Here is a 14,562-nt window from a genome sequence, read left to right as displayed (position 1 = left end):
GTAAGTGGATGTAAATGTTGATGAAAGAGGGCATTCAAATATGGTATGATTGAGATAAGATTTCAAGTCTCCATTACACTTTGTAGTCACATGTCATGTAAAGTAAATAAATATTGTCCAAAGCTCTATGAAAGTGGTTCATGAATGCAGGTGCAAAGGTACTAAGAATAGAGTATGATGATAGGTATATGCCAATAAATGATGTAAAGGCATTCATGAGCAGCAAAGGGACAATCTAGAGATGAAACATTTAAGAGTGGCTTCATGAGAAAAGTAGCAGCAACAGTATCATGAGTAAATGTGAGAAACAAGTACATTAGGATAGTTATCAAAAAGCATATAGAAAGGTGTGATGGGTCTCAAAGAGAACAAGACAACAACAATACTAAAGCATGACAGTCATGATATGCACAGGAATGTACAGCAAACAGTCACATAATCAGAGTCTTCTAGCATTGGACAGTCCTTTCATCAAGATGGGAGATGATCCTTCTCAAATTTGGACAGCAAAGGAAATATGATCCTAAAACAAGCCTTCAAGCGTAGAGAAGTCAAGAAACGATAGGGGCTGAAAATATACCTAGCACATGACAGTCCAAGGAACAGTTGAAGAGGGCCCATCATGATAAATGGCAGATTGAGCATTGGACAGAGAATTTGGCATGGACAGTCCAATGGTTGATAAGGGTTTTGAAGTCATGAAGAAAGGCAAAGATGGTAAAGGACAGCTATGGTTTGGAAGACTTTGTGCAGGACCATAACAGAATGCAACAAGGTTCAACATGAGAGTGATAAGCATGAAAAAAGGCTGTCCTATATGCTTGTAAATAGATTCCCAAGTCAAAGAAGCTTAAGAGAAATAGCCCATACTGTCATGAGTTGCACTTGATCTCTTAATCGAAAATATGTACACCAACCTGATTCAATCTTGGTAATAATATAGTTGTTTACATTCATAATTTATTATTATCTCTTAATCGAATCTTTGTTTAGATTAATGATTGATTAGCAAACATCGGCTTTGTACTAACTGTGATTGTGATCCCCATATGCGAACACCAAAAGGACGTCGCTACAGATTGAAGAAATAAACCCACGTGGATGAAATCTTATCCATATTTCTATCATCTTTGGTGCTAACGTGAAGCTGACTGATGTATGTAAATATGCGGAAGGAGATATATATTTTGCGGAATGTGCTTCCTGTCAATACAATCAAGTCGAACAAATATTAAATCGATGTTAAAAGGAGTCAACACCATTTCGTGGCTAAGGAGCATGACATGATTGGAGCATTGAGGCATGCCACTAGTGCCTATTATCAAAGTGTCTTTGCAGTGGGAGGCTGTCACTGGGTGAATACAAAATAGATTGTGATGCATAAGAAAAGAGCATTAATTACGATCCCTCAGCAAGAGTAACCTTAGCTAACAATTAAGTGAACGGTCAAGGAATTATATTAATCTTAAGTCAAAAGGGTGCGATAATGCATCACCAAGGTAGCGATATAGAGTATTTATTTGAAAGTTAGTTTAAAAGCCAAAGAGGTGCGATATTAATAATAAAGATTAATCAATCATTGACAACGGATATGTATATTCCCCATTAGATACAACCACTCAGTGCCAAGGGTATTTAGTGAAGAGGGAAATCATTTCTTTAATCATGGATGGTCTTTTATTTTTATCTACATCCAATATTGAATCGCTCTATTGAGCAGTAGCTTTCATAAGGCCAATCAGGCTGCATACATTCAAAGATAGAATTCAGGAACAGCACCATAACCTTTGCATATTTTCATAGCAAAATCTGAACAGCAATCTATATCGCCATAGGCAATAACATCTATCTACGTTTTTTGTCGCTCCCAATTAGAAACATTAACCCTAAATAGAAAATGGTGAAATTTTCTGAAAATGACATTCATAATGAAGGTTTGTGAGGTTTTGCTCCGCCCCCCGACCCCACCCTGTATCGCGACAAGGAGAGTGCCAGGGGCGCTGCCCTCAAACCCCACGAGGGCGCTGCCCCTCAACCCTGTTGGAGGCTCTACCCCTAGACCCCCACAAGGGGCGCTGCCTCTTGAGCCTGCTAGAGGCTCTACCCCCAAACCCCCACAAGGGGCACTGCCCCTTGACCCCATTGGGGGCTCTACCCCTAACCCCCACAAGGGGCACTAACCCTTGACCCCAAACCTCCACTAACCATTCTAATTGTTAATGCAATCATTGCCATGTTTTTAACGTTTATTAGTTTAACTTTAAACTTTACTTAGTATGCCAAAGTTTCATTTCCACTTCTTATACTTATTCTTGGTTCACTCCCAAAGTTCCAAAACTCTGTCCACCATTGTTAATGTTCAAGTTTCAATGCAATCATTCTCGTGTTTGTAACGTTTATTAGTTTAAACTTTACATAGTGTGGCAAAGTTTCATTTATAGTTCTTATACTTATTCGTTAAACATCTTTTTATGACTAATTTTTCAAGTACTATATGCTATGTCACAAGGTTCGAGTTCGAATTCGTGTTTGACAACAATAAAATTCGGATGAAGTTCGGCTAGGTCAAAAATTCGAAAAAATAAATCATCATTAAATTCCCCTTATATAAATTTAATTTTTTTTAATTAAATCATAAATCCGTAAAGATAATATTATCTTTTGAATACAAATAATAACTATATCAAATTTGATATACTAAATAATACATATATTATAGTTTAATATATTTAATGAAAAAAATAAATAACAAATCTACATTATTTAAAACATAAAATAAAGAGATTAAATTTTATTTAAAAAACTAATATTTAAAATAAAAACAAGTCTTAAAAATTAAATCTAAATATTTAAAATTAAAAGAGAAGTCAACCCTTCTCCAAACGTAAATCATAAAAAGTTGTGCTATTTCTAATTTTCTATAATCGGTGATCATAAAAAGTTGTGCTATTTCTATAATCAGCGACCCTATTTCTGTATTCTAATTTTTTTCTGAAGCTTTCGGCCAGTTGGAGTATAAGGTTTCGCTCCTGTTTTTCGACATTGAAAAACACTGAATGAAACTTTATCCCGTTCAGCCGTGGATATGCTTATTCACGCTGTTTGATATTGGAAAGCGTTAAAAAATCTTTCGCAGGTGAACACAGTCACGTTGCTCAACATGAAAAACCCTAAAAAAATGTTTCTATAAATATATTTTATTAAACAAAAACTATGCCCTTAACTCGAACGAACACAGAGCAAATTTTAACGAATTTTTACTCGCGTTTTGGAGTTCGTCGAATTTCGAACTCCATGGCTGAAATTCGGCGAACCCTGTGACAAAAACTATATGTATATGTGCCACCCCTTGCCACTGTCTCCAAACTTAGGCCCTTGGTCCCCCCATCCCGAAAACTCATCCCCCCATCCCCGCATCAAGAAACTTTGTGGAACATTGATATGGGTATATGGATGTAAGAAGATTTTTTGTGTTGGACATAATTTTATATCTAAATTCTAGAATAAATTCTTTGTATTTGTCCTCTGTATACTAGCTAAGTGACTATTCCTAGCCACACCTTTACTAGAGGTGATTATTAGCCTTCAAAACCAGCCGAACTTCCTAAGAAGCTGGCCACAACAACAGAAATGCAGTGATGGTTGTTCTTATTTGGTTATGACTTGCTTGACTTGGCCACACCTGATAAAAGGAGTCATGGAAGTTCAAATAGGCTACTTCCTTTCACAAAAAAATTCACAGATTTGAAATGAACATGGGAATTTATAAGGAGCATCGCTTAGTTGGAGGAGAAGATTGGTGGGCCTATCCTTGCCACACCCCTATTGGTTGATAATAAGCTTCAAACAAAGAATTTGCAGCATACAAAGGAAGTCACATCCCTTGGGTGGAGGTATTGGAATTTAATGTGGGACGAACTTGGAGAGGGATGTGAGGGTCTTGAGTTGGTTGCTGCACATATTTGAGGGATTAAAAGGTGCCAAACTTCCAGCCGCCTAGTGCAAACAGGCTATTCAAGCTAAACACTGTTAACTCAGAAATCTAATGCAGTTTATAGGAGCATTTGGCTAGCTTTCCAACCTACAGTGATAGAGCAGCAGTTTGGCTATATTGCAGCAGAACTTGGAGGGATTTCAATTCTGAGAAGCGAGAGATAAATAAGTGCATCTGTTGAGAGCAACAACCCACCACAGTTTATTGTATGGCTTTACCATTCAAAGGTCAGGTTCCTTTCTGCTAATCTGTATATGTAATGCTCCCATACTCAATAATGATGAAATAAATTATGTGTAATTCATTGTACTAAATTTTGTCAAACGTTTATTAAATTTCATCCCAAATCAGAACTTTCGGGTGCTGGTATTTTGTAAAACAATTGTAAAAATCCAAGAAATCATAATCCAGCACTTCACACATACTAATTAAACTTTCTCGTGCTGCAACCGTAGTGGCTCATGTTTCTTGCCCCAAAACAGATCTAACATTGAGAATGGGTATTTCTCATTACAGGTGTTTTTTCATTTCTTACATGTTTTTGAGACAACCATGTTTTCTTCAGTGTTTGCCGGCTGCTAGTTGACTCGCCCTTTCTCATGTTGAAACAAATTCCAAGTCCAACTTTTTACTTTTACAACATTTGAGCCATTAACATGCAAGATTGATGAATCTATTAAAAATTCATGTAAATATGAAACCTCCCCAAATCTCCCATTCCATTTGTCTGTTGTGTTCCATTTTTATCATTTATGGCAACTGCGGCTGCAACTTAAACAAATATCTATCCATAGAAAAAACAATATTTAAGTTCCATCAATCATGTCTTCCAAACAGTATATAATTTCTTTTAAGTAAAATCTTGGGCAAATTTTTTATTCCATGATACTGCACATGCAAAACACACTTCAATTCATCAGATGCTGTCAACAATGCGTTTCTTCTCCTTGTCTATTAGCATAGGCCATTGGAGTTTTCAGTTTTTAACAAACCTGCAAATTTCCAAAGGAGTGGTAAATACACCTTTCCCTTGAGCAAGATCATCCCAAATGGTTCCTTCATACCTGGTACAAAATAGAGGAAACAGTATGAAAAACAATCATCAGATACAGGCTTCAAATTTGCTCTTCCAAATAAAAAATTGAAATTGAAAATGGAGTATTTTAATGGCAATACACAACCAAATTACTCTTATTATGTACAGAAATCATCACAACTAAACTGTAACAAAAAGGAAATAAATTCAAATAGCAAAGCAGTTTATTTAATGTTGAAATAATTTACCTGCACTGTCTTTGTGCATATGGACACAAAAATAACATTTTTATCAGTAATTACAAACATCAAATAAAAGAAATTAAGATGAAACAAATGCTGCAATTATTTATAACACTCAAACATGATAGCAAGGGTAACAGCCATGAATTGGGAGATTAGAGTATTGGTGCAGAGTTATTGATGAAATCGCTAAGATTGTAAGTTTACCAACAAAGAACATAGCCCTTATGCTAATACAAGCTCCTCCACTTCAAGAGTAGAAAGTACTTGAAAACCAATAAGCAAAGTAAAAAGGGAAAGTAAAGTAAGAAATCACGTCAAACAAAATACAAGGAATTAAGAAAATCACAAGCTAAGGAATGAATGGAAAAGGGAAAAAATGCCACAGTGAACCATAATAGGCTTAGCTACTTTGGGCTAATTTGATTATATATTAATATTACAATGCAGCATACTGTTAAGCACAAAGCATAAGCTCTGTCATTTAATGCATTTTGTATGACATCACAGAAGATAAAGCCCCCTCACCATGCAATCGACATGAAACATAAGTAGGAATAGTACAGTTACCTTTCATGAAAACTGAAACCTTTTTAGAAAAATTAAAATTATCTCCCTAAAGCACAAAATCTCACAAATAGCGCAAGAATGGAGAAAATACATGGAATACCTCAAGTAGATGAATTATTTATATAGGAATATTAATATATTATAGTTTGTGAGTGTTTCTATTTGATTAAAAAGAAACATAACTATTCTATTTCAATATGTCAACTTAGGTATATTTAATAAAAAAATGTGGCTTCCTTCTCATCGCAAATTTTACAAATTAGACGATTTAATCTTCAAAAAATGATCTAGATAGCCACTAGCAAAAGAATATCTAAGTAAGTTTCCGTGAAATTCAATGCATCTAGAAAAACTTACGTGCATCCATCATCAAAAACAAAGCTAAACCATTTCAGAGATTCTTCAATACGATCCAATTCCTCCACCACTTCATGCTCATCGCTAATTTCAAACCAATTTTCTGGAACACAAGGAAACGTTCTATGATATGGCACATAATTAAGTACTTTATCGTAGTCTTCTTCTTCTTCATCTTCAAATTCTACTTCTTCTTCATCGCTGGAATAGTATCCCCTTAGTTGATTTTTTTCCATAATCCTTTTTACCTTCTTTGATTCTTTGCCTACCAAATCAGGGTCCCATCCAAAGCCCGCATTTAAATCTTGCTGTTCATATGGGTCTGTGTTTGAATCAGAATCCGACAATGCGCCTTTTTCTGATGATAGGTCACTTGAAGATGTGTCAGATTTGTCATCGTCTGATATATCTTCTTCTTCTTCTCCTTCTTCTTCTTCTTCTCCTTCTTCTTCTTCTTGTTCTTCTTCTTCTCCTTCTGAAATGTCTGTTGAAAGATCATCAGTATCATCAGTGTCATCTGATGAACTATCTCTGTCATCTAGCATATCATCATCTTCTGTATCCTCAGACTCTGATAGTTTTTCATTAATCCAAGCCTCTCCCAAGTCTTCTACAGTCCATTCCTCCGGATCCTCAGGGAAGTTGTAGTCCTCAAAGCCCGGAGCCGGATTACCATATTCACCTGATGAATCATAATCACTATCCTCTACTTCTTCCTCATCAGCATCCTCTACTTCTTCCTTATCGGCATCCTCTACTTCTGCCTTATCAGCATCCTCATCTGGCTTTGCCATTCTTCAAATGCTCTGCAAATTTGTAAGAAATCTCAAATGAGTTTGCAAAATACAAATTCCGTGCATGCTTTTTCCTACAGCATAAATTATCCTGTTGCTTTCATGTTTTAACTCTACATATTAGATTCAACCGTATTAACACGCGGATTGAAATGAAAAACTCCTTAACAAATCAACTCACGATAATATAACAAAAGAAATCTTTACGAAAGTATAAAAACATAAAATGTAAATAGGAATAAGGATTTAAATACCTTAAGTTTCTCGAAGAAAGAGGGCTTGCTTTGAATTTAGACAGAGAAAAACAGAGTGCAAGAAAATGCGTCCATTGTTCTGGTGGGTGAGCTTTAACCTCCCTCTGAATGAATGAGAGAGGATAAGGCTCGGCTTGCGGAGGGAAGCATGACAAAATTCTCTAAGGTTGTGGGTTTTGTGAGGGCTTTGGATACGTCAATCTGTCTTTTAGCAGATAATTTGCTTTTGCCCTTAATATAAAAAAGCATTTTCAAAAATTCTCCGATAAAGGGCTAAGAGATAATAGTAATAGTTAGCTAGAAAGAATGTATATTTTATGAACCTCTTTGTTTTTTAAAGCTCAATCTCTCACACCTCTCTCTACCGGTATTTTTTTTAGCATAAGAAATTAGGTTTGATAATTAGGTACAATTGAGAGGAGTGCTTTTGTTTATGGGGGTTCACTTTCAGTTTTGGGCGTTTCAATTTTTTAATAAAGAGAAGGTATGTAGGTAGTTAGTTATTTGAATGGTCTTAGTTATCTAAATGTGGTACAATTGAGAGGAGTGATTTTGTTTATGGGGTCACTTTTATTTTTGGGTGTTTCAACTTCTTAATAAAGAGAAGGCACGTTTAGTTAGTTACTTGAATGGTCTTAACTACCTAAATGTGGGACATTGGTAGTGGAGAGAAATTGTTAATCACGATTAATGGTTTTTGTTTGATTAGAATAAATAGTATTTTTTAGAGGAAGTTTTAGTGTTTATAAATTTGTTTGAGGAAGCAATGTTTTTATGATATTTCAAAGAAATTAATTCAGTAGAGAACTGTTAGCAAATGTTGGAGTGGATCAAGAGTCGTTTTCAACTTTCATTAGTGAGTTGATTGAATCTTGGTTAAGATTGGCCGAAATGTTAGCTTTTAAACCCCCTTAAAGAATTGAAGTTGTTTTTCTTTAGGGTCTTGTGGAGATCATTAAGTTGGTGATTGAAGGTAATTATTAGAGCAAATGTTATGGTGTTTATTGGGCATGTGGGTGGCGAGTTAGGTTAAAATCATCCATTCATTAATACTTAAAACATTAAATTTAGATATGCAAAAACAAAGAACAAAATAGAGCATTCATCACACAAGGACACCAAGATTTTTACGTTGAAAACTTAATGAGGGAAAAACCACGGTGGAGATCAACTCACAATATATAAAACAAGTATTACAATGTCTATTTTAGGCTCACTGCCACCTAGACTTGTAGGCTAAGGCCCATTGCCCTAGGGCAAGATATAAAGACGTAGCCTAAAGATCACTTCTTTGAGACAAGATACAACATCACAAAGTTACAATGAATCAAATTAGGTGAACTATTGTAGAAGGAGCATCTCAAATGGTGATGGTGCATTCCTCTTTGTAGCACAAATCTAAATCTATCATACTAACTTTGCACACTTCGTAAACTTCACATCAATTCTCACATCTCTAGGAAGGATTACGCAATCACACTATTCATAATGATTTGCCCTTCACAACATCCAAACATATCAAGTAGGTCAGCTCAATAGGACCTAATAAGTGAAACATGTGACAAGGCACAACCATCCTCAAGCATGATACATCATCAACAAAATAGGATCAAATAAAAAGTTGGGTAATTAAGCCCAATTCATATGCACTTGCAAGATAATTTTGCACATTTGTAGGCTAATGTTGTACATTTTAAGCCCAAACCTACACATTTTCAACCCAGCACTCCATATTTGAAGCTAGAAACTATGTAGTTGCACAAAACCCTGTGCATTTGCATAAGGGTGATTTTGAGTTCTTGATTGAGTAACAAAAAAATTTTGGATTGAAAATCAAAGCACAACCCATTTGAGATGTGTTTGATTACTTTCTTAAACTCAATCAAACTAGCCCCAACACCCATACACAAAGAACAAGACAATAAACCCTCAAACAACCCCCAATTTGCAGAATGAAAGCGAGTGCTTTTCAAAACAAAAACTATCAATTTTAAATCAAAAATATAAGCAACTTTCAAATTGATAAAAATGATATTAAATGTGCCACATTTTTATTTCAAAGCAATAACTTCAAATAAAATACAAGGAATAAGAAGAAACCTACTTTGAAATTTGAAAAATAAAAGAAATGGAGAAGCTTGAAAAGAAATGAAGAAGCCTCCACCAAAATGTTCCAGTCAAAAACCTCTTTGAACAACAGAAAATTCAATCAATTCCCAGAAAATCCCTCTCACAATCCAAGCCTCAAACAAATCCAAGAAATCACCAACCAAAATCTCCACAAAAAATATAGTCCAAAATTGCAAGAGTTTCACCCAATTTTCACACCAAAACCTTCCTCCAAAATTTCCAACAAAATGTTGCAGCCAAAACTCTCCAAAAACCAATAGTAAAACAAATGAATTTCCCTCACAAAACTTGTAAGGGAATGTAACCATCCCAACCAAAACTATAACCCAAAAACATAGCAAAACATAAATCATTTATTAAGTAATTCATTAATTAATTTCACAAATTACAACCTGTGGAGGAGGAAATTTGACACCCTCAAAATGATGAAATCCCAGAGAAGCAAATAAGTCTACTACACCTCACTAAACTGGCGCTTTGGTGATCCAAGACATACAGACTACTTAACTGCCCAAACCTAAAATGGAGTTTTAATGGATAAAAGGTTTGTCAAATTATCAAATTGAAAAGACAAGTCATAGAGACTCTCTGGGGGTCTCTGCACAAATTCTCCTCGAGGACACATACATGGATTCAAGAGGATAATGTGATGCACTAATGTCTCATACAGACAAAATACAGAGACATGCATAGAAAGTACAGAGTGATACACAGGTATATCAAATGAACTTTTGAGCTAAATAAAAGAATGACATAGAGCACAAATGAGTGTAACGCTAAATATAAACTAAAAGAAGAGAAGAAGGATGCCTCATAGTTGGTCCAAGATTAAAGCCTCTTACTATCTCCTAAGCTTACTTCGAAAACCTGTACACACAATAAAGAGAAAAAATTGGGGTTGTGTATAAAGGTCTATCATAGTCAGACCCCTGTTTTGGTGTTTCCACCTCAATGGACAACCAAAAGCATATAAGATTGGCTAAAGAAATGAACAAAAATAATACAAAACAGATAATAGGCTATTGGAGATACAATGTTTCAATGGAAAATAAGGAGGAAGAAACTACCCTTTAACACCAAGAAAACAAGAGCATGTCGGTGCGAAGGTGAGCACCAAGAACTCCTTCGATATATAGTTGCAAAGATAGTGGTGAGATAAATGGCATGCAATAATGGTGTAATGGAAGAACTGTGATCAAGAAGTTGCAGACTAGTGTTGAGAGCTCAAAGAGTGTCTAAGAAGTTTGAATCTATTGCTAGAGACAAAAATAAAGCTCTCAAGTCCAAATAAACACATTAGGCTCAAATCAGATGTCGGTGGGTGCACATAGAGGTGTTAGAAACCCTACCAATCACAAACATAATGCTCAAATGACCACGTTTAGTTTATATATTCCCAGGACGCTAGCACAACACATGGAAATCTATGTGACACACTAGTGTCCATGAGTCAACAGTCAATCAAGTCGGGAAAAAGCCAAGGTGAATGTTGACTAGGCCAGCCATGCGAATGAAAATGATAAGAAGGTGAAGATGTTCTCCAATCAGTGTAAGAGAAGATATTTGTGTAGCATGGAATTGCACAGGGTGTAATTTACGACGTTACACAACCAACTCCCACCAAAAAAACATTTTATTTATTTAATAATTATTTACCCCTGCCAAACATAAAATATAGTTGCACTATAATTGTGCTCACATAAATATACATAAAAATATGGCAATACTAACAATAACAATTATATCGTGCATAAGGGTGATAATAATTATAATAAAGGTAAGAATTATTTACATTATAAATAATATTATTAATAACATAAATATTACTAATAAAAATATGGCATAAATGATAATAATTATCACCAAGATAAATCCAAAAAAATTCATACAATCAAAGATCACTGACATAGGGTACACAAAAGTTGCCTTCACGACAACCTAAGAAGGTAGACTCCAAGACCAAGATTATTGCCCTAATTTAGGTCGATGGCTAGGGTTAGGTCAGATGGGCCTTAATGCTATCTCCATATAAACCGCCATCAGAAATTGTATAGACACGCTCAGACCTACAAAGCTAGGTGAATTCGATGCCTTGTACTCACTTCAACCAAAACACACAACACCTGCACAACATACATATACACCTAATCATGATATATACATAAGAGTGTCAAAAATCATAATTGATTCTCCAATAAGATCACCTAAAACACATGTTAGAACATCATGAACTATTATAATCATAATACAAAACCATAAGAAATAAACCCTAATATCATCAACATATCCTCATATGCATAAATCATCAACATCATTAAGTCCTAAAATATAGAGTTCGTGAATAGTCCACCATCACAAATCAAATGAGTATGTTCACGCGCACACACACACACCTAATAGAATCTCACACACATATAGAGCCATTATGCATTAACTATTGGCATTTGGCATAACTAATGCAGAATGAGATGATGCAATTAAAAATTGATGATTGCACCGGTAAAGATAGAAGACTATTTGTGATGAAGAGATTGAGATTTTGTGATTAGATGACTTGATCAGTTATTTGTGTTGCCATTGATGGCAATTGATGGCAACTAATGTCAAATGATTATTACTAATGTTCCTGATGTTTTGTTTTGTCATCTAAGTGATTTGGTTTACCAGAAGACAGGGTTTACAGGCAATGAACTGAAGTTTGTGAAATAGGAATTTTATTGGTAAAGTAGAGATGTTTTGATTGAATTGGAAGATTGGCGATGATTGGTGATTTGCGGTTTGGAATGTGATCTTGTATCATGGAAAGAAGTATCTGACAAGAACCAAAACTTGTGATGACTACCGGAAGGCTTGTTTCAAATTTTTGATGAAGTTTTGCTAAGGTTTTAGTAGGGTTTAAGGACCGGTGAAGAAATCATCAAACCGGTAATGATTTTTGTCATGGCAGTGATCAACGACGAGTCTACATGAAGGTGGTAACATGACACAACCCGCGTGAATGATTTGATTATTGTTTTGGCGTGATTTAAGGAAGAATTTCTTGGGAAACAGTGAAACGCTTAGTGGAGTGTTTTGAGGTTTTGACTTTTGTACAGATCGGATTTTCGTGATAGGTTTCGATCAACCAACAGTTGATATTGCATTGTAATTTGATGTAATGATCTGTATATTGAACTGAGATGATCCCTTATGATTTGTATTGTAATTTCATGATGTAATTAGGGTTTAGTGGTCGACCTAGTTGAGATGGCTATTTAAGATGGCACAGTTGATGTTTATTGTGTTGGTGGTCTTAGGAGAATGTGTTGAGCCATCCAAGAGAAGTGTGAGATCTTCCTGAGAGTTGCAAAGTGTTGAGCATAACTGGATTTGATTTAGCAAGAAGAGAAGTGCAAGTAACAAATCACTTTTTCACTGTCGTTCCCTAACAGTTGCAGCAGGTTAAATCCCTTAACCGGGTAGGTCCTAACTAGCCTTAAACATTTAAGTCCCCTAACAAGGCAGCTCTCAAAAAGAGTGGTAAATCCTCTCACAAGGTTGATCCTAACATATCATCAAGCTCCTAATCGGGCTGCTAGGCAAATCCCTTAACTGGGTGACTCCTAACAAGGTCTGCTCCTAACAGGGCATATTGTAAGCTCCTAACAGGGCGTACTTCAAAAGAGTACAAATATTTGTGGGTGCCAACTCCCACTGTGGTTTTTCCCTATTTGGGTTTCTACGTCAAAAAATTATGGTGTTCATGTGTAGAATGCTTTTCTTGTGATGTCCTTGTTTATGTTACATTTCATGCATTATTTATGAGTACACTTGTTATGATGTTTTATCAGAGGTTTATCAAAGGTTACCAGTACTAATAAGATTTGGTAGAGAAAGTGTTTGATCTGATAGATAAGGATTATGAGTTGGTAAATGATCAAATTTATATGATTGCTTGAGTGGTGAAAGAATTGATAGATGTGGTAAATGATCTGATTAATGTGTTAGAAAATCTGATAAAGAGGTTGTTAGATCTGATAAAAGAAGTTGAGATATTTGTTAAATGATTTCAGATCCGATATAAGTTTAATTTTGGTTTAAAGTTTCAATTGGTGTTAATACTGATTCACCCCCCCCTCTCACTATTAACCGAATCCTCATAGGATTAACATGAACAACCTCCAATAGATCAACTGAGTGCGTCTACTCCTAACATACAACATGCAACTAAAGTCAACATAAGTCCAAAAGAAACACAATCAAGAAACGAATGTGGAAAGTGTTACCAAAGATCATTATTCATTTCCCAAACAAAAATCAAATAGTAAACATTGTTAGAAAACCCACTTGTCAACTACACATTACATCATTATCAGAGTATCATCAAATTACCACCTCTTAACTAACAAAATTAGGATATTTACACATTATTTCTAGACATCCTCATATACATATATAAAAAACCAAAATATTAATTTTTCTGGAAGGGGATTTTTAATATCACATCCATTCTCATCTATTCAAATGATGTGATGCCATACCTTTCCCATCTAACATCCATAGAAACATAGCCATGCTACTTTCAATAATTAACTATATTAGTAGAAACATTGTCTTTATAGCAACCACTCGATCTAACAATTTTCTCCATCTACCTTGATTATCATTTCAATATTTACTTCATTTGCAAGTGTAGGTTCAATATCATAATACCTACTTTATTGTGTTAGGGTTAGAGAGGTGTTACATCCTTGCCCCCTTTGACTCGACTTACTCCTGGAAGTCACAAAAGATAAAATAGAAATGTAGCACACGTTAGTCTTGAAACTTCTTTAACCAACATCGAGTATGCATCCTTTTCTTGGATACATGAAACAACATAGGTAAATTTCTCATAGCTAAATATCTATATAATCTCCCCCTTTGACATCAAGGACAAAGGGCATGATATTTACAACAATCAAAAATAAAATTATACATACTTTCCCAAAGAATGTGCCCTTCAAAAATTCTCCCCTTGATTGTGTTATTTCTCCATTGTCTAAACAAAATTTTGAGAACCAAAAAAAATGTACCATGACACTCATATAGATCTCTAAACATACACAGACAAATTGTCTTACTGAAAATATAATATAACTCTAGTAGATAACTCTAAGTTGTATCACAATTGATTTCTACTCTTCTTTTATCAAGGCAAGAATAC

The 14,562-nt window shown here is 35.0% G+C and overlaps 1 protein-coding gene across 1 annotated transcript in view; it reads right to left on the bottom strand.

Annotated features, from left to right (window-relative positions):
- Window positions 1-7,466, bottom strand: part of LOC131038005 (protein TIC 100) — an 89,743-nt gene extending 82,277 nt beyond the window's left edge. Inside the window, exons 1-3 of the mRNA XM_057970272.2 lie at window positions 7,248-7,466; window positions 6,200-7,005; window positions 4,987-5,058 (exon numbers count right to left, since the gene is read on the bottom strand). Of these exons, the coding sequence (XP_057826255.2) occupies window positions 4,987-5,058; window positions 6,200-6,993 (866 nt within the window). The 5' untranslated portion in view covers window positions 6,994-7,005; window positions 7,248-7,466. The remainder of the gene's footprint in view (window positions 1-4,986; window positions 5,059-6,199; window positions 7,006-7,247) is intronic.
- Window positions 7,467-14,562: the final 7,096 nt, after the last annotated feature.

This window comes from Cryptomeria japonica, chromosome 9 (genome assembly GCF_030272615.1).
Source record: "Cryptomeria japonica chromosome 9, Sugi_1.0, whole genome shotgun sequence".
NCBI lineage: Eukaryota > Viridiplantae > Streptophyta > Pinopsida > Cupressales > Cupressaceae > Cryptomeria > Cryptomeria japonica.
This window is presented reverse-complemented; position numbering and strand designations above follow the sequence as displayed.